This window comes from Convolutriloba macropyga, chromosome 3 (assembly GCF_964194025.1).
Source record: "Convolutriloba macropyga chromosome 3, txConMacr16.3, whole genome shotgun sequence".
NCBI classification, from domain to species: domain Eukaryota; kingdom Metazoa; phylum Xenacoelomorpha; order Acoela; family Convolutidae; genus Convolutriloba; species Convolutriloba macropyga.
In genome coordinates this window covers 25,174,220-25,194,681 of record NC_134470.1, presented here as the reverse complement: position 1 = coordinate 25,194,681, position 20,462 = coordinate 25,174,220, and the positions used below count along the sequence as shown (strand labels likewise).

Sequence of the window (20,462 nt, the reverse complement as noted above, 5' to 3'; positions counted from 1 at the left end):
TACAGGTCCTGAATCTGTTCTTGGCCTTATTGCTGAACAAGTTCGGACAGGAGAACCTGAAGAAACAGAAGCAACAGCAACAGAACACTAGGCTAAAGGCTGGTTGGAAGCGACTGCAGGGCTTGCTGAAGAAAAACACGAGGGTTCAGCCCAGGTTCCTAGATGTGCTAAATGCCGCCAAGACAGGGGATGATGGTCAGTTGCCATTCAAATTAGCTCAAATAAAACTCATAATTCTAAATTCGGAAGATTACTAAAAGTACGATATTCCAAACTTCTAATCATGCTATCATGACTACGGAGCCACATTCCATAATGAAAGAGTTTTCTTCCTCGCCACTTAAAGCCAAGGAAAATTCCAACTTTTCTGGCTGAATTTACCTTAATTTGACATAAGGTGCGTTTAGTCCGAAAAGTGTGGCAGGTCTGCTGAGGATAATCAATGCTTCTTAAGGTTTAGTAGGTGTCGTACTTGACGTAGTTTGCCATTATTATAGCTCTCTATCATTAAAATTACGATTATTCTGCATGTCGTAAATAAGTTATAGTTTTGAGGAAAAACTAGAAGCTATTGACAGAAGAGGAAGATTACAATACTTTGTCTACTTCAGCTGAGAACTCAACTTTGATGTGCTCTCTTTATTTCAGATGAAGACCCAGCCAATATTAGCCCACTCCTACGTGCACTGCGACAAGCCAAAGCAGAGGGTAAACTAGCAGAGATTCAGGAGCAATTAGAAGAGGAGTTCCAGCAACTGAAAAGGCAGATGGTTCCCAAAGTTGTCATCAATTCGCCGTCTGGAGAACCAGGCAACCATCTGGAATCTAACGGGACTGCATCTAATGGTACTATTCAGAGCAATGGTCACGTGGCACCAGCGTTCAGAGACCCCGATACTCAGGGGGCTTTTGATCTGCTAGAGGAAATGTCCAAAAATGAAAAAGGTAAACATTTTATTTAAGCATTATAGACAAGCAGAAAATTTTTTCTCTGTAAAGGAAATAATTCGAAAGAATGTGTGAGGCGATTTAATTTGAAATTGAGATCAAACGACAATCCTATGTTATAATTTTGAGTTTAAATTAAATGGTTTAAGAACTAAAATTGAATGTTTTCCATGTGAAATCAAATAGACCTGTTTTCAAACGAACAAAAACCAGTTATTCTTTAATAAAACTAGCGGTATTTTAACTAATTTCTTCGTCTTGTGCAGGAGCTACAAAGAGCCAACCACGTGATGACAGCCGCGTGTCTCCAATGAAAGCCAAAGCACTAATAGAGCGCAAGTCGGGCAAGACTGGGCTGCGATTCTCAGAGGGTACTAAGGACGGTACAGACGGAAAGGGAAAAGACAAACAGCAGAAGAAAAAAGTGAACAAAGAGGAAGAGGAGAAACCACTCGAAGATTGTCTAGGGGCCACACTCACTGCAAAGTACTTTTTTATCCTATTCATATTATTATTATAGCAATGTAATTCTTCAAAAAAATTAATCGTTTTTTTCTACACTTTAAGTGCGGAAAATTAACAATGTGTTGTTACTCAATGAAAACCTTCAAACGTCAAAATAAAATAATATCTCTGGTTAGCCATTACAAGGGGTGCGAGTTTCTGAAGTCTAAATCTCATTCAAAATACGTGCTTGTGAAGAAAGTCATTTTAATAGCCGCGAACCGATTGCTAGGGTATTATTGATCTCATCATTCTTTTTATAGCTGCGAAGCTGTAAGCTGAGCGAAGCTATATTGCGGTGCTCTTGGTTTTTTACAACTCGAAGAGGAGTATTGGTTTTCTTAAGGTTTTTACAATTCAAAGAATTTGAATTGTATTGGGGCGCTGTCTTTTTTTAAGATGTGTTCACACATTTTCATGATTTTTGAAGTCAAATTGGAGTAGTGATTTTGGTCACGCCAAAACAGGAAGTGGAGCGAAAAAGCGAGTGGTTTTGCGGCGTGAATTTTTTCGCTCTAAATTTAAAGTATAGTGAGAAAACCGTGTTTGAACAAAATTTCGCTTTCTCGCTAGTGGTTTTTTGTTCACATGCGGCAATTTCACTTTGATTTTTGCTGTTTTTTCGATTTTTTGGATCGGATTTTTTTCTAAATGGTTTTTCCAATCCATTCATAGTCCGTTCTAGGTCTATTTTTCTGTTTAGTCAATGACAATCCTTTGAATTGTACGTCAGGACTTGTCCTGTAATGTTTTTTGTTTCGTCGTCTGACGCTCTTTTTTCGTTTTACATTTGTTCACACAGAAAAGCGGAAAAAGTCAAATTTTCTGAATGACTTCTTCCTCTCACTAACGGAAATTGCTTGCGTGACGTGAGTTCTCACTCGCTTTAGCAAAACTTTTTAGGTTATTTGCGTGATTAGATTTTGATCATACGTGACTTACCTCAATCAATAAAATGACTTTTGCACTTTAAAACTTAAGTTTAGTTTGAATTTTCCAAGGTCAAAGGAACTCATATGTGCCGTAAAGGTCCCTAATAAGAAGCTTCTGTGGGATGAATTTTAACAAGCGTTATTAATTTATCGGTGAATGTTTTTTACCTAGTTTTTTGAGCGGCGTCGATTTTTTTCTCAATTTAGATCTGTATCTGTTTCTATCTCTATTATATGTCACGCAGGTCTTTTCTTTCGCAGCTATTCCGGCAATCTGCTGGCTATGTTCTTGCGACGATTCTTGCGACCATTTGACGTTTTATTTTTCAACTTCATAACTTCTACCGATTTGCAACTGCATTTGTGGGTGTGACGTCATTTCTCACTCTGTCTTTTTTATCAGTTTTTAGGTCAAAAGCGTGTTTTTTTTTATCATACGTGACTTGCCTTACTAAAAATTGGCTCAACGTTTAACTATCTTTAGAATACATCTATAATTGAAATTTAATAGAATGCAACTAAGATAGAGCCCTATTGCTTGAGAGGTGTATATTATTTGATGATACATAAATAATTTCTTCGAAATCACTTTTACACTCTCGCATACTCGATTATTTTCCTATGATTTATTTTTGAGTGTTGTAATAACAATTCTCAGCAGTCTGTTGCGCGGCTATTCTCCAGCAAGCTGCCGGCAATGTTGGTGTTTTTCAATTAGTACAAATCTAGCTATTAAGTCTTTGGTTTTTTGAAAAAGGAGGGACGCAAACTGGTCAAAGTCAAACAACAAGAAAGGTTATTTGTTTTAGACGTGTGTCTTGTTTATGAAAATTTACTTCTTGGCCCTTCTGTATTTTTCAGTAACTTTTTCGCCTGTGACTTTTTGCATTTTGCGTTGTCTAGATTTTTTTTCTGAATTTTAAGTAGCTCAACCCAATTGGAAGCAGATTACTGCTGAAAGTCAACCGAAAAGAGCGTCGAAATCGGGGTTCCGTGGTCACTTGAAATCTCAATAGTCGTTTATAATAACTTCTAATGAGGTTATTAATAGCCGCCGTTAGCCTCTCAACCGGTTATTATTTAGGCGCTCTCCTTTTTTAATTCACGTTTTGCATTTTACATAAGTCACGACTATCACGTTGGAACTCTGACTTACCTCGCTCACTGTTTCAACTGAATAGTTTTTAAATCGATTTTCAATGAATTACGCAAGATAGTAAAGGTCAAGAGAGCAAAATCAGAAGAGACGTGATAAATCGATAAAGCCCGGTCATTAAGTCATTGAGAATTAGGTTATCAAAGTTCCTTAGAGTGTTTGCTAGCTGACATTGGTATAAAGCTTATTAGGTTTTAGTTTAGAACTTGAATTAAGTGTAGTTTTAGAATCAAACTGAAACTGCACACCGAATTAGAACACTTTTTGACACTGGAAAAAAAATAGAAAAAAATCGGTCAATTTGTCTCTTCTTTTTTTTTTGTTTCAATCACAACGGCGGCTATTTTCCGGCAATCTAGAAGTCAAGATTAAAGTGCCCCGAAATTGGTGTAATTTTTTACGTTAAAATTGCATTGCTTCCGAACTAAGTTTGAATATTGTAAATGTGATGGTCTTCTTTATGCAAAATTTTTGTGTGACGAATTTTGCTCTTTTGTTTTAGAACATTCTGTGACTTCTCAAGTGACTTTTTCAAGCTTCACTTCTTCATTTTGAGTGATTTCAGTAAAGCAGGCTGCAATAGATTAGAGTTCCCACTAGTCATTCGATAGCAATTCTTCCTACAGGTTGTTCAGTTGATATACACATAATTTTAGCACACCTCTTTTATTCTTGGAGCTCTTTCCGCCATATGTTGCATAAAAATTAGACGCCGAATCTGACCCTTATAGCTCTAAAAAATTAACTAGTGACAAATTTATCTAACCTCATATTTTCTTGCTATTCCACTGAAGGTCAAGGAGGTCCATTGCACGCATTTTTTCTATAATTTTAATTTTTAAATATTATAAACAAGCAAACCCTAGAACATTTAAATGGGGAACTGGTCATGGACTGATATTAAAACTGTGCCGCAGTTGTAAGTAGGGTGTAAATTGAAAGTAACAAATATCTTAATATGACAAGTTTGGACAATTTTTATTCGATTTCAAACGAAATTTCGAGTAATTATATTAGTCCTGCGATCTTCTTTAATGCGACTTTTTGCTTGACCGATTTTCCGTCTCAAAATTTTAACTTTTTTGTCCCCAAAAATGGGATAAACAGATAAAATGCGGACGGCATTAAGTCACTAAACAGCTCTCAGATCTTTGCTAGTCTAAGTGCCGAAGCCGTAGAGAAGACAAAAATCATGGTGCAAAAGCAGTTTTTTTGGCGGTTTGGACCCCTTTTGAGCCCACCCGCTAAACCCCTCCTAATGTACCGCTTACTGCTAGCCTCTCTAAGCCCAGGCAGGTTTTAACGAAGCCGGTCTTTTGAGAGCAATTCGCCCGTTGCTAGTCGTTTATGGTTCTATTTTGCCCTAACTCTGGGGCATTTCTGTCTCTGCAACAAATTTTTCTCTGTTTTGCTATTGTTTGCTTGATAGAATTGGCCATAAGTTTTTAGCATGTTGGTCTGCTAATTTGGACTTTCTATTACATTTCCGCTAGTTATATTCCTGTAATCCTGTTTACAATGTTGTTTTGTTCAAAAGCTCAATCTTTATATAATTGGTATCACTCTCAAGCTTAATAAAGATTTTTTTGGTGGTAAGTAATGTGATCCTAAATTCTAACTGTATTAATATGGAGAATTCCTAGCAACAAGGAATGTTAATGTTGTAGGTTAAGCTGTGTTCGCTCATTTGGGAACAACAAGTGGTGGCAGAGAGTGAGGCGGTTCTGCTTCCGCATTGTGGACCACAGAGTATTCGAGTGGTTCATCCTCCTCATCATCCTCGTATCCAGCATCTCTCTCGTAAGAACACCACTACTCTTGACATTACGAGGGAACGACATTTTATCTATTTACTCTCTGAAGCAGAATTAATTATACTCGAGTGAAACAGGTATAAGGAATAGGCATGTATGACAGTAGATAATTGGGACTGAAACTAAGGATTTTGTCGACAATGATAACAGTTCCAGTCGTCGTTAGATCAAGATCTGACTACCACTGGAATTTTGACTACGGTAACGCACGTTATAAACTTTTTTAGCCTTTCAAATTTATAGATGAATAGAATAGTTAATTCAATTGGAGAGTGTTGGACAACATTTCAAACAATCTCATCCAATCACAATCCAATCAGGACATAAAATGAGCATAATTGCTCTTCAAGTCTGTGCCCATATATGCAAAAAAGTAAAAAATCCAAAATAAATTGATGAAGCGCATTAGAAGTTAGTAATACAGGGTAAAAACATCCCTATTATCTTTTATGTAAAGCTCGATGCTAGATGCTTATAGAGCTGCTTCTCTAACCTCCTTGCTCCATTAAATTAATAGAAACCATTAAAGCTAACTTTGCTTGAATAATGGGTGGCGTTGAAAGCTGTTCGCATCCTGTTTAAAAATTTTATCTGTAAATATCTAGTGAGTCACTTTCGACTGTTTTGAAACGTTTCTTTATTTGCTCATTATCTTTTTGTTTTAGGCCTTCGAAGACATCTATCTAAGTGAGCGGCCGACTATGGAGAAGACACTGAACATAATGAACTACGTGTTTGTCGCCATATTCACAATTGAGATGTTGCTCAAGTGGGTCGGACTCGGTCAGTATTTTCACAAATCTCACATATGACACTTCTACGATGCGCTAAGAACTCATTTGCTATGTTAAATTCAAATGTTTTTTTGATCCAAGCTGTTGAAGGGCACTGGAGAGCACTCAATTCCTACTGTGCTCAGTGGGAAGAAAATTAGAGCTTCATTCCTGCGCGATCTTAATTTTCTTGGGATTCATTAACAAGTTTTCATGATAGATCCTGCTATCTATTGGTAAAATGCCTAATTTTTTGAAACAAATGAAAAGAACTCGAACTTTGTACGTATCTTGGCATTATCCTACCGACAATCTTACCGTAATATCGTATCAAAATAAAGATTTTAAAAAAAGTCTTCCATATATTTCGTATAGAAATAAGTCTTCCGTATATTCATCTCGAGTAGCCCTGTGTTATTTTTAGGTTTCAAGTGTTACTTCACAAATGGGTGGTGCTGGCTGGACTTCTTCATTGTGATGGTGTCTTACACGAGTATCATCACTGAGAATGTGCTACAAGATGACAGTTTAGCAGCCCTCAGAAGTCTCAGGACCCTAAGGGCACTCCGACCCCTCAGAGCTATCTCCAGGTGGCAAGGCATGAAGGTCTGTTGCATTGCGCGTCAGTTTTATTCATATGATGTTATTTGTTGAGGCTGAGGCATTTCAGGAAAAAAAAATGTAGAGCTGATATGACGGTCTTGTGTAATTTTACGACGTCAATAGTGAAACAGCTAAAAATCACTGAATATAAGAATCAGAAAATTTTGTGAACAAAAAGTCAATCTAAGTGTTTCAGATTGTGGTGAATGCATTGGCATCTGCCATTCCCTCCATCTTCAATGTACTGCTAGTGTGTATTGTGTTTTGGCTCATCTTCAGTATTATGGGAGTTCAACTCATGAAGGGTCGCTTCTATGCTTGCTACAATACTACAGGTTACTCTTTAATTGTCAATTGATTAATAGCCGCCCTCATCTTCTCAGCCGGCTATTATAGCGCTCCTATTTTTAATAGCCGCCCTCATCTTCTCAGCCGGCAATTATAGCGCTCCTATTTTTTTTTACAATTCAAAGAATTTGAATTGTATTGGGGCGCTGTCTTTTTTTTTAAGATCTGTTCACACATTTTCATGATTTTTGAAGTCAAATTGGAGTGGTGTTTTTGGTCACGCCGAAACAGGAAATGGAGCGAAAAAGCGAGTGGTTTTGCGGCGTGAATTCTTTTCGCTCTAATTTTAAAATAGAGTGAGAAAACGGTGTTTGAACAAAAATTCGGTTTCTCGGTAGAGGTTTTTTGTTCACATGCGGCAATTTCACTCTGATTTTTACTGTTTTTTGGATTTTTTGGATCGGTTTTTTTTTCTAAATGGTTTTCTCAATTCAGTCACAGCTCATTCTAGGCCTAGTTTTTTGTTTGAATTAAATTTTCATTTCTCGCTAGTGGTTTTTTTGTTCACATGCGGCATTTTGACATTGATTTTCTGATTATTTCTTAATTTTTTGTTCTGATTTTTTTAAAAATGGTTTTCTCAATTCACTCATAGTCCATTCTAGGTCTAGTTTTTCTGTTTAGTCAATGAAAATTCTTTGAATTGTAGGTCAGGACTTGTCCTGCTATGTTTTTTTACTTCGTCGAATAAAAAAAAGTTTCGCTTTACCTCATTTTGCCGCTTTTTCGACATTTTGCGTGAAATCTTTTTGACTTCTCTAGGCTAGTTTCTCTCTTCTCTCATTCTGCTAAAAGTGAATTTGAACATCAGTTGCTCAGCAAAGCAATTCAAAATGAACAGAGTCAGTATAAAAAATTGAAGTCAGAAATAGAAACGGGATAAACCCATAAAGCCCTATTTTAGATGCCCGCTATTTGAACGTCGTTCCTTTAAATATTAGTTACCTCTCTCTAATGCTTATTGTTATTGATAGTAGCCCTTGTAGCCTCTCTCTAAGAAACAAGTATGTTCAACTACGAAATGCCATCGAAATAAATTGGACTTAAAAAAATGTTTTTGTACAAAAATCTTTTTTTTTCAATATCTTCTGTGATTTCAATCCCAATCATGCCTATTGAAATCAATGGCGGCTATTTTCCGGCAATCTGCCGGGTATGTTTTTTTTACAATTCAAAGAATTTGAACTGTATTGGGGCGCTGTCTTTTTTAATAGCCGCACAGCGATAGCTGGGGCTATTATTGGCCTTCGCTTGGTTTTTACAATTCAAAGAATTTGAATTGTATTGCGGCGCTGTCTTTTTTTAAGATTGTTCACACATTTTCATGATTTTTGAAGTCAAATTGGATTAGTGATTTTGGTCACGCCGAAACAGGAAGTGGAGCGAAAAAGCGAGTGGTTTTGTGGCGTGAAATTTTTTCGCTCTAATTTTAAAGTAGAATGAGAAAACGGTGTTTGAACAGAAATTCGCTTTCTCTCTAGCGGTTTTTTGTTCACATGTGGCAATTTCACTTTGATTTTTACAGTTCTTTCGATTTTTTGGATCGGATTTCTTTCTAAATGGTTTTCACAATCCATTCGTAGTCGTTCTTGGTCTAGTTTTCTGTTTAGTCAATGAAAATTTTTTGAATTGTGTGTCAGGACTTGTCCTCCTATGATTTTTTACGACTCGAAGAGGAGTATTGGTTTTCTTAAGGTTTTTTTTTTACCGGAAGTACTATTCGTTCAGACGCTGTTTTGACCTAAATGCGAAAGTGAGAGAAATTGCCGTGTGAACTAATTTTTTCTGAGCGAGAGAAGTTTTTTGATCATGCGCTGCGTTTAGTGAATGACTTTTTGACTTTGAAAAGTAGTTTATGACTGAATGGCACATATAGATAACCGTTTTTAGCCGTTTTTTCGTCTAAGTGGCCTATTTTTTTGCTTGTAATTTGGTTTTTTGTAGAAATGATTTTTATTCGATGCTATATTGAAATGTAAACCTTGGAAATTAATAGCACAGTGTTTTGCAGAGCCTGAAAACGCGTTTCAAGTTCAAAATTGGCATAAATTTCTTGATTTTTTTAATTAATTTTTGGCTTTTTTCCTATTCTTTTCTTCATTTTTGGATCTTTTAGACGTCTCTTTGTCAAAAATCAGTCAAAATGACAACTTCCCGTTGACAATTCATATACTCGATGCCTCTTTTTACCTCGATGGAATTTTGTTTTATAAAATTGTACATATGCTAATCCGATTTTGGTAGTTTTTTTCCTATTTTTCTCATTTTTTTGTCTGTATTTTGGTTTTAGTTACTAGCAATATTCTTTTTGTGCAACATGAGGGGCTTTAATTTCGTTTCGATAAAAACGTCAATAATTTTTTAGCGTTAAATTTTTGAAAAACAGTTAAATTTTTTTTATAAATGCATTTCTAAAAATTTTTTGACCTTTTTTTGAAAAATGTTTCAATGTTTCGTATGTTTGATTTCTGCATTTTCTTTTTTTGATCTGTTTAGCAGGATAGATTTTTGTCTCGGATGTATCGTTGTATTTTCTATGTCTCGAATGCTGAAAAATGAAATGGTGTTAGTTTTTCTTGTTTTTTTAAATTTGATTTTTGAACTTTCAAAACTTTTAAACTTTGATTTGAACTTTCAAAAATCAGGAATTAGTGTTTGTTACGGTGTTCCTTACATTGTGTCCATATTGTTCACATACTAGCTCGTATCTTTCTAGCTCTGTCCTGGCACCTAGATTTTTACCGGTTTTATTGATTTTTTCAGTTATTAACAAATTGAATGATTTCGGCTTTTTCTTAGATTTTCGTCATTTCTTTGGGTTGCAATTGATTTCGTTCAACATAAGGCAGTACTAAGAGTTTACTAGAAAGCCTTTTCCTTTCCAGAATTGCTACTTATTACTTTTTATTGAATTTTTTTCCGACCTTGGTATTGTTCTTAAACATTTTTTTGCCTTTAAATATAACTCGGTTGCTTTTCTATGATTATTTTAATTTTTGAGTTAGTTTGAAATCATGTTGTCTAGCGTATATACAAGAAGAAAAAATATATGTTGTGTTTGTCTTAATTGTAGTGATGAGACGTCTCTTTGTCAAAAATCAGTCAAAATGACAACTTCCCGTTGACAATTCATATACTCGATGCCTCTTTTCACCTCGATGGAATTTTGTTTTATAAAATTGTACATATGCTAATCCGATTTTGGTAGTTTTTTTCCTATTTTTCTCATTTTTTTGTCTGTATTTTGGTTTTAATTACTAGCAATATTCTTTTTGTGCAACAAGAGGGGCTTTAATTTCGTTTCGATAAAAACATCATAAATTTTTTAGCGTTAAATTTTTGAAAAACAGTTAAATTTTTTTTATAAATGCATTTCTAAAAATTTTTTGACCTTTTTTGAAAAATGTTTCAATGTTTCGTATGTTTGATTTCTGCATTTTCTTTTTTTGATCTGTTTAGGAGGATAGATTTTTGTCTCGGATGTATCGTTGTATTTTCTATGTCTCGAATGCTGAAAAATGAAATGGTGTTAGTTTTTCTTGTTTTTTTAAATTTGATTTTTGAACTTTCAAAACTTTTAAACTTTGATTTGAACTTTCAAAAATCAGGAATTAGTGTTTGTTACGGTGTTCCTTACATTGTGTCCATATTGTTCACATACTAGCTCGTATCTTTCTAGCTCTGTCCTGGCACCTACATTTATACCGGTATTATTGATTTTTTCAGTTATTAACAAATTGAATGATTTCGGCTTTTTCTTAGATTTTCGTCATTTCTTTGGGTTGCAATTGATTTCGTTCAACATAAGGCAGTACTAAGAGTTTACTAGAAAGCCTTTTCCTTTCCAGAATTGCTACTTATTACTTTTTATTGTATTTTTTTCCGACCTTGGTATTGTTCTTAAACATTTTTTTGCCTTTAAATATAACTCGGTTGCTTTTCTATGATTATTTTAATTTTTGAGTTAGTTTGAAATCATGTTGTCTAGCGTATATACAAGAAGAAAAAATATATGTTGTGTTTGTCTTAATTGTAGTGATGAGAAATCTAACTGTAGTAGTTTTCTGTTTTTTAACTTTGAGCCTCATTTTTTGAAAAATTTAATTTAGTTTCTAAGTTATTATTATCTGCCGTTTGCTTTAGCGATCTTTTTGAGATTAGCATCATGAATTATTTGAGGGCAGTTGATAGCCCTGTCAGCTGTTTTAGACTATCAGTGTTTTGACTATCCTAATTATTTTGCACTTATCCTTATCAAACGTTTTCAATAATAAATATTTTGCGGCATTTTGTTTCTCTTGGTGACAGTGGTTCAAATTTCACCAATTTTTAGATCAGACCGGGGGGGGAGGGAATAATAAGTTCATGGTTTATTTAAAAAGGCACTGGTTTCAGCTGCAATTAGGGTTTTTGTCAAGTTTTTACGCTTCGAGTCGCTTCCGGAATTCTTCCGGCTATGTTTTTACTTCGTCGAAAAAAAAATGTTTCGCTTTACCTCATTTTGCCGCTTTTTCAACATTTTGTGTGAAATCTTTTTGACTTCTCTAGGCTAGTTTCTCTCTTCTCTCATTCTGCTAAAAAAAGATCTTGAACGTCAGTTGCTCAGCAAAGCAATTCAAAATGAACAGAGTCAGTATAAAAATTGAAGTCAGAAATAGAAACGGGATAAACCCATAAAGCCCAATTTTAGATGCCCGCTATTTGAACGTCGTTCCTATAAGTATTGGTTACCTCTCTCTAATGCTTATTGGTATTGATAGTAGCCCCTGTAGCCTCTCTCTAAGAAACAGAAGTATGTTCGACTACGAAATGCCATCAAAATAAATCGGACTTAAAAAATGTTTGTGTACAAAAATCTTTTTTTTTCAATATCTATTCTTTCAATCCCAATCATGCTTTTTTGAATCAACGGCGGCTATTTTCCGGCAGTCTGCCGGGTATGTTTAAATACGCGAACAGTTTATCATTTCACGCCTGAAAACGCAAAAAATAAATTAAAGAAAAACTTATATAATTGAGTAAAAATTGCGAGAAGTATGCCAAGAGGAGCTTCAGGCCCGCTTATGTACAATTCAGCAACTGTTCCGTGCCGCATTTGGTGGAGAAACTGATAAGCAATTTGCGGTTTGGGGTATAGAGAAGTTTGAGTGACATATTACTTGGTTCTTGTTTGACAGTTTCCTCAAATACTAACGCCTTAAGGATAATATGCGCAAGCTCCAAGCAGAAATAGTTTCTGATAAAAATTCAAAGAAATTAGCCATAATGTTTGTTGTAACAGAAGAGTTGGAGCGCCTGGGTTGTAAGAACGATGAGGGTCAGACGATCACGAGGGAGTGGTGTGAGAATCAGAATGACACTCTGTGGATCAACCAGAAAGTTAACTTCGACAACGTCGCCATCGGATACCTCGCCCTATTCCAAGTCGTAAGTAACGTCATATGCAGTTTTCTTTCACAGTGGTACATGACAGAGTTATATAGTAAAACAGGGTTGGGGGCATATCAATCTTTTGGATTGAAAATTCTAATTTTTGAGGATGTTCTCTGTGTTTTCAGCGAGTCAGACTTCTTGTTGTAATGCATGACTATTTTCAAACCCTATTTTAATGAATGTGCCCCCCCCCGCATCTACCACATAACGGTGTCATGTACTAATTTTCACTAATTTCTTCTGTCTTTGATTGTTTTGATTAATAGCCGCAAAGCGATAGCGGCTATTTTGGGGACATCGTGGTTTTTTTGCAATCAAAGAATTTTATTGGGGCGCTGTCTTTTTTTACGACTCGAAGAAGAGTTTCGGAGAAGTCCTTTTTTAATCAAATTATTGGAGTGAATTTTGAAGCAGGAAATTAAACACGTGAAAAAATTTAGAGTGCTTTTGTTGCTAAATAAAATGAAGAGTGAAGCGAAAAGAGAGTGGTTTTTTGTTCATATCGGTGTTTTCTAGAGAGCGAGAACTTGAGGTGTGAAAAAAACTTCTGTAAGCGAGCGAAATTTTTTGTTCGTGCGGCAATTTAAAGCTGTTTTTTTTTTCATTTTTTCGGTTAAGAATTTCTGTTATGATTTTGTTTTAATTTAAGGCTGGTTTTGGCAGCGGTTTGAAGGTTTATATGATTTCATATGAGTTTTATGCTAATTCGGAGGTTTTTCTTGTATTTTGCTAAATTTTGGGCTAATTTTTGGCGATTTATTTGTTGAATATGTTTAACTGCCTCAAATGGGTATTCAAAAGACCCTCATGACTTGAGCAATTTTTATATAACAAGTGGTTTTAGTTTTGTGCATATGAAGCATTTTTGTTGAGAAATATAACCAAAAATGGCGAAAATTAAAACTATTTTTCTTAATTTTTTGCAGTTTTTTTCAGTTTTTTAGACAAGTTTTTCAGCCTAATGTAACTTGTCTATTGTTTTGCGAGCTTGTGGTTACCCTATTGACTGAATGGAGTTTTTCTCTTGGGTTTATCTGATTTTATAATAAAAAAATTTTTCCAGTTTTTTAATCAAAGTTATCCGTAAGAGCATTGTGGTTTTAGTAGTTACTAGTTATTTTGATGAAGTTTTTTTGGCAGAGATTTTTATTTCATAGTTTCCATGACAAAAATTGACCAAGTTTTTTATCATGTTTTAACAGATTTTTTTTCTTGTTTTTACTTTTTTGTTTTATGGTTTTTTTCAAGATAATCATAAATTAGTAGAGGCATATTTTACTGATGAGCGGTTGAATGGCGTTGAAACGGAAATTCACTTCGAGTCGTTTCCAGAATTCTTCCGGCTATGTTTTTTTAAGATCTGTCCAAACATTTTCGTGACGTTTGAAGTCAAATTGGAGTAGTGATTTTGCCGAAACAGAAAGAATTAGAGCAATAAGTGGAGCGAAAAGTGAGTGGTTTTCCGGCGTAAAATTTTTTGCTCTTACTTTGAAGTAGATTAAGAGAACGGTGTTTAAACAAAAATTCGCCTTCTCGCTAGTGGTTTTGTTGTTCTTATGCGTTAATTTCACTTCGATTTTTACTGTTTTTGCAATTTTTCTGATCGTATTTTTTTCTAAATGGTTTTCCCAACCCATTCATAGTTCATTCTAGGCCTATTTTATGGTTTGAACCAAGTTTCGATATCGCTGGTTGTTTTTTTGTACATATGAGGCATTTTTTTTAATGACTTTCTGTTTTTTTAATCTGTTTGTTTTTGGAAATGTTTTCCCAATTCATTCTTAGTTCATTCTAGGCCTATTTTATGGTTTGAACCAAGTTTCGATATCGCTGGTTGTTTTTTTGTACATATGAGGCATTTTTTTAATGACTTTCTGTTTTTTTAATCTGTTTGTTTTTGGAAATGTTTTCCCAATTCACTCATAGTCCGTTCAAGTTCTGCCTTTTTGTTTAGTCAATGAAAATTCTTCAAATTGTACGTCTGGACTTGCCCTGCTATTTTTTTTTCGTCGTCTCCATCGATAATTCTTACGACCTGACTTCTTGGAATTGACTTTTTCAATGACTTCAGTGACTTCTACTGCTTTGCAGTTAAAATTTTTGTGCGTGCGTCGTTTCTGCTTTTTGGTTAATTGCGTGACTTGCCTCACTCAAAAAATGACTTGTGAACTCACTTATGGAACTTTTAATTGTATGAACATTTACTAGTTAAAGATTAATAGTGGGCATCTAAGTAGTGACAAACTTATATGCCCTAGTTCTTGAGTGTTAGTCGTGAGCTGTTGATTTCGATTATCAATTCTGAAAAAGCTCTATAAGGGCTTTTTCCTTATAGAGCGTATTTGTCTCATAAAAATGACGATCAGAATCTGACGCGAAAAGTCTAATGATCCATTGAAGGACTGGTGGTCGATCTGTCTATCTTATTTCTTTAGTTTTTTCAATTCATGGAAGGTCACAAGCTTCTATCGCGGCTATTTTCCGGCAATCTGCCGGCTATATTTATTACAATTTTTGGCCTTTATTTTTTTAAGCAGCTATGCGAGGCGGAGGATCTCAAAACTTTGTTCCAAATCGGAAGAATAAGAATATGCGCAATACTTTGTTGCAAATTTGAGAAATTATATATAATATTCATATGAGAGACAGTCTAATACTTACAAATAACCTATTAAGCACTGCAAACCTTAAAATCTTCAAAAACCGCAAGTAATACAAATGAGAGTAACTGCTGATGTATGGAACGAATTGATGTCATTTTCTGCTATAGTTTCAGCGAAATGGGGTTTTAAACTATTTTGATACGTAAGTTTTCATTTCGACTTGAAGGTGGTGTTTTCTTTGTCTCTGGAATCAAAAGAACGGCAGGTTGTTCCCTCTTGCTGATCAAGAGTATATTTCCTCGATCAATGCTAACAATTTCTAAATTTCTCTTACATTGTCTTGAAACAATGACCGCACTATTAACGTGATCTGTACTTTGTGGCAATACTAGGCCACATTCGAGGGATGGATGGAGATTATGGAAGCAGGCGTCGACGTCACGAAAGTAGATGAACAGCCATGCGCTGAAAACAGCATGTACTTACTCTATCCCTACTTTGTAGTCTTCATTGTCTGTGGAAGTTTCTTCACTCTCAACTTGATAATTGGTGTCATCATTGACAACTTCCAGACACTTAGGCGACAGGTACCCGTCTCCTGCTGTGACACAGAACAGATTCCCTTTAACTGACTAGTGAAAGCGTATTAACTAACTGTGGTCCAATTGCGCTGTTTGGAGAGTGCCGTAATCCCTCTTAGGAACTAACGACTTACCTCAAATTAACTGAAGTTAACACGCGAAAACGATTTCGTCCAATTTGTATGAGATGAAGTCAACATTATTAAGAGCTTCATTCAACATTCGTTTTGGGCTGTTAGACATAATCAAATTTTAAATGACTAATTTTAAATCAGATAGATTTTATGATTAATTTGAATGTCAAACTTGGTCCAGTTAATGCCAATCTCTCAGTATTTGGAAAAAAATGATCGGAAAAAAACTCGAATTAATTCCAAGCAAAATGTATTTTTTGCAAACCTTTATATTTGAAAATTTGTAATACTTTTTGATGTCTGACATCCTGAGACAGTACTATTGGTATATGAATTCTAACAGTGGCATTTCCCGTCGTCTTTCATCAATTTTGTTGCAGTTACGTTCAAAGGAAATAGTTCCAAAAAAATTTCGACATGTGTACGGTCAATAACCTTAGTAATATTTTCAACAGCAACCAAGCCAGGCTACCATTACGCTATGCTTCCTGTTTTCATTCCAAACTTTTATTTTATAATCCAAAACCATAAAATTGGTCATAGAGCTGCTTCAACTTAATGCTACAGCTACAAATTAGTTTTCAATGATTTGCTTTTGAGAAGTGAGTTATCGCAATATTTGTCCTTGTGTCTCAAACGACCAAATTAACACTTTTTTGTTTGTATTTATTAACCCCACTGTTTGTGACTAGTGATAACTGGTTGTTTGTGTTTGTGTGTTCGTGGGGGTGTACCAGGCGACATTCGAGGGTTGGATGGAGATAATGTTAGCTGCTGCTGACTCCACAGAAGTGGACAAACAGCCCTGTTATGAGAAGAACATGCTCATATCTTCCATCTACTTTGTATTCTTCATCATATGTGGCTCCTTCTTCACCCTCAACCTCTTCATCGGGGTCATCATCGACAATTTCAACACCCTCAAAAAACGAGTAACTAACCAACTAGCTTACTTATCTACTAACTACCTACCTTGATAATTGACCATATTGACTATATAGAAGCCAGTACAGTGTGTTATATGTTATTAATAGCCGCATCATCAATTCCAGCGGGCTATTATTGCGCTCCTAATTTTTTTCACAATCTTTTTACAAAAGAATTTGAATTGTATTGGGGCGCTGTCTTTTTTTTAAGATCTGTTCTCACATTTTCATAATGTTTGAAGTCAAATTGGAGTAGTGATTTTGGTCACATCGAAACAGGAAGTGGAGCGAAAAAGCGAGTGGTTTTGCGGCGTGAAATTTTTTCGCTCTAATTTTGAAGTGTGAGAAAGTGGTGTTTGAACAAATATTCGCTTTCTCGCAAGTGGTTTTTTTGTGCACATGTAGCAATTTCACTTTGATTTTTACTGTTTTTTTCGAATTTTGGATCGGATTTTTTCTAAATGGTGCTTCCTATTCACTCATAGTCCGTTATAGGTCTAGTTGTTTGTTTAGTCAATGAAAATTCTCTGAATTGTACGTTAGGACTTGTCCTGCCATGTTTTTTTTTACTTCGTCTCACAGATTTTTGTTTTGTCTTACCGTGACGTCATTTCTGCCTTTAGGTCATTGTTTCGTCTTACCGTGACGTCATTTCTGCTTTTAGGTCAATTGCATTACTGACCTCACTCAAAAAAATGATATCTGAACTCACTAATGGAACTTTTTTTTATGAACATTTGCTAGTTAAAGATCAGTAGTGTGCATCTAAGTGGTGCCAAGCTTTTATGCCCTAAGTCTTGATTATTAGTCTTGATTTTTTTATTTCGAATATCAGTTTTGAGAAAGCTCTTTTAAAGCTTTTTCTTTATAGACCGTATGTGTCATAAAATTGAAACTACGTATCTAACCCAAAAAATCTAGTGTCTACTAAAGGACTTTTGTCAATCTACTTATCTTGTTTCTTTAGTTATTGCAATTCATGGAAGGCCACAAGCGTCTATCGCGGCTATTTGTCGGCTATGTTAACTGGTGCTAGCTTAGTTTAGCAAGTATTTAACCAATTGTTTAGGAAATTGTAATAGCAGCAAGCATTTTTTACTGTAAAAACAACTTTAGTACCATCAACTGAACACGAGTATCTAACAACTAACACTAATTAACAGAACTGCTCATTGTTCCGGCCCCGATAAATGGGGTACGAACTACATGCTCAACATTGATTGCTCTCAAACGAAGTTTGTAGCAATTATATTAGTCCTGTGGTCTTTTTTATGCCATTTTGCGCTTGACCGAGACCCATTTGATTTTTTGTCCGCAAAAACGGGATATACAGGTAACGCCCAGCGGGCATTAAGCGCTCTTGGAGCCTTTCAGTTCACTTGTCTCCAAGTATGCGATTCACAGAACTTGTTTTGGAGACTTATAGTTATGGCGTGAAGGGCGGTTCTTAGAGGTTGAACCGCCCACAAACCCCCCCCCCCACCCTACATCGCCCCTCTTTTACTTCAACCCCCAATCCCCCCTTGCCCATGGTTCAGGCCGCAAGGGCCCCTTGCAGCCAAAAACCGCCCTCCCACCGTTGCTCCCCCCACTGCCTTCCCCGCTGTTGCCCCCATCAGCCCCAATACACCCTCCCACCCGCTACACCGCCTTCAATTAAGCTTCACTATACCGTGGCTAGCTACTGACGGAGCCAACCACTCGCCGGTCGTTTGAGAGCAGTTCGCACGACATTAGGCGCTTTTGTTCGTATAGAGTTGTGAGTGTTATCATTAGAACGCGTAAATCGTAGAATATGTACCTAATTTCTTTAATTGCCCTCAAACGACGTTTCTAGCAATTATGTTGTTTCCGTGGTCCTTTTTATGCCGATAAAGAGGTAGCGCCTGGAGGGCATCTTAGAGCCTTTCGGATTTCTATACTCTAAGGATGCGATTCACCAAATTTGTTTTGAAGAGACAATCTAGTGTGAAGGTCGGTTCTAAATCCTAAAAGTTTGACAACCCCTCCCCACCCCCTCAGTCACCCCAACCCCAGTCCACCCTCCTCCAACTGGCGTTTTGGACACCTTCCTGCCCTACCCAACATCCCTACCCCCATCACTTGACCCCCCCATTCCGTCCATCACCCCGATACTAGCATCTCTAAGCCCTTACAGGGTACTACCGAAGTCTACAGCTTGCGGTCGTTTGAAAGCAATTCGCCCGACGTTAGTCGGTTATATTCCAATTAAGTTGTTTTCGAGGGGTTATTGGGATTTCAAGTTTGTAGTAAGTATCGGGTATTTTTGATTTTCTTTGTTTATTCACTTTCTTCAAACGTCATTTTGGTTTCACAATAAGAATGTTGTTGAATCTTTTATTTTGATTTTTTTTGCAAAATTTCATAATTTACTTTTTCGCAAAAACAAGAACCAAATCAGTTGTTTTGAGTTTCGCCACTTTTGGTCGTTGTTTTTTCTACTTTTATTAGTGCCTCAAGCTTTCAGGTCTTCCTTATTTTAGTGAAGTAAAATTGAAACTCTTAGTGGCTCCAGCTTCCATCAGTTTTCATCTGGCGGTTTTTTTCTTTGCTACTATTCGTTTTTGAACTGAATTTTGACGTAAATTTTTTGTTTTTGTTTTCTCTCCAAAAATCGTGGATAAATCTTATTTGTTGTAGATTCCCTCTGACGTTTTACGTGGAAATTTAGAATTCGTTATTTTTGCAGTTTCCACCAAACGTTCTTTACTGAGAGATACTTTTTTGTAACATCTATAGTTTTATTACAAACGTTGTGAACATTATGTGATTGGTTTTGATAATTTTAACCATACTAATTTGCAAAAAAAATTTCAGTTTGAAGATGCGTTGTTTTTTTCGCATTGGGTCATATGCTTTAATGACATTAGGTTTTTTTGAGCTGTCATGACTTCCCTCACTCAGTAAAAATGGCTTCTGCGCCATCTTTTAAATACCATTTGAGAATACAACTTTTTGTTGTCTTGTCGAAGCATAATTTGGTCGCATTGAAGACTGGTCTCATCTGCTCTTTTAGTGAATTTCTATCGAATTCTATAGGAGCTTCTAGTATTAACTTCCATAACTCTTTTTGTTGAAAATTGTGAATTTTTGAATTTATCAGTAATTGATTGTTTATTGTTCTCTCAACAAAACAGGCTTTAGTTTCAAAAATAACAGACCTCTTTGGCACTGTTATGTCTAATATTTTAGTTCGCTTATTTTTCTCATTTTGTAGCTAATGTTATGTACTACCCCACCATTTGTTTCGGCTTTTTATTTAGGCAGATAATTTTTTGTTTGAATGAATATTGCCTTCTTTTGTTATTCATCATATCCATTAATTTTTGGCGTCTCGTCGCTTATTGGAACCGAAAAAATAAGGTTTTTTCTAACGATGAAGTTTCGGTCTGAAGTTGTTTAGGATTATGATAAATGCTTACGTGTTTTTTTAAACTTGGACGTCATTAACTTTCAAAAACTCTTTGATTTTTGCTATTGTCCATTTTCGCCATTCTTTTGCTTTCTATTTTTGGATTGTTGGTGTATGTGTTCCGTGAACGCTTACTGTGCATTTTCATCTATATACAACAGTAGTTTTCAAAAAGAATGGAGTTCTTTTTTATATATTTTTTTTTGCTTTCTTTGCTTTTTTTTCGCTCTTTGCCTATTTATGTTCATTTGCTTCGTTGATAATCAAAGATTGC

At 35.6% G+C, this 20,462-nt stretch overlaps 1 protein-coding gene across 7 annotated transcripts in view; it reads left to right on the top strand.

Moving 5' to 3' along the window:
* LOC142336093 (sodium channel protein 1 brain-like) overlaps nucleotides 1-20,462 on the top strand; it is a 100,059-nt gene that overhangs the window by 74,321 nt on the left and 5,276 nt on the right. For 5 of the 7 annotated variants that reach the window (XM_075384619.1, XM_075384618.1, XM_075384624.1 and 2 more), the window contains 9 exons: nucleotides 6-195; nucleotides 649-945; nucleotides 1,215-1,434; nucleotides 5,208-5,340; nucleotides 6,020-6,137; nucleotides 6,552-6,733; nucleotides 6,927-7,065; nucleotides 12,360-12,505; nucleotides 15,507-15,701. In XM_075384619.1, the coding sequence (XP_075240734.1) occupies nucleotides 6-195; nucleotides 649-945; nucleotides 1,215-1,434; nucleotides 5,208-5,340; nucleotides 6,020-6,137; nucleotides 6,552-6,733; nucleotides 6,927-7,065; nucleotides 12,360-12,505; nucleotides 15,507-15,701 (1,620 nt within the window). Of the gene's footprint in view, nucleotides 1-5; nucleotides 196-648; nucleotides 946-1,214; nucleotides 1,435-5,207; nucleotides 5,341-6,019; nucleotides 6,138-6,551; nucleotides 6,734-6,926; nucleotides 7,066-12,359; nucleotides 12,506-15,506; nucleotides 15,702-16,566; nucleotides 16,762-20,462 lie in introns of all 7 variants that reach the window. The other 2 variants (XM_075384625.1, XM_075384621.1) reach the window with 1 other exon arrangement.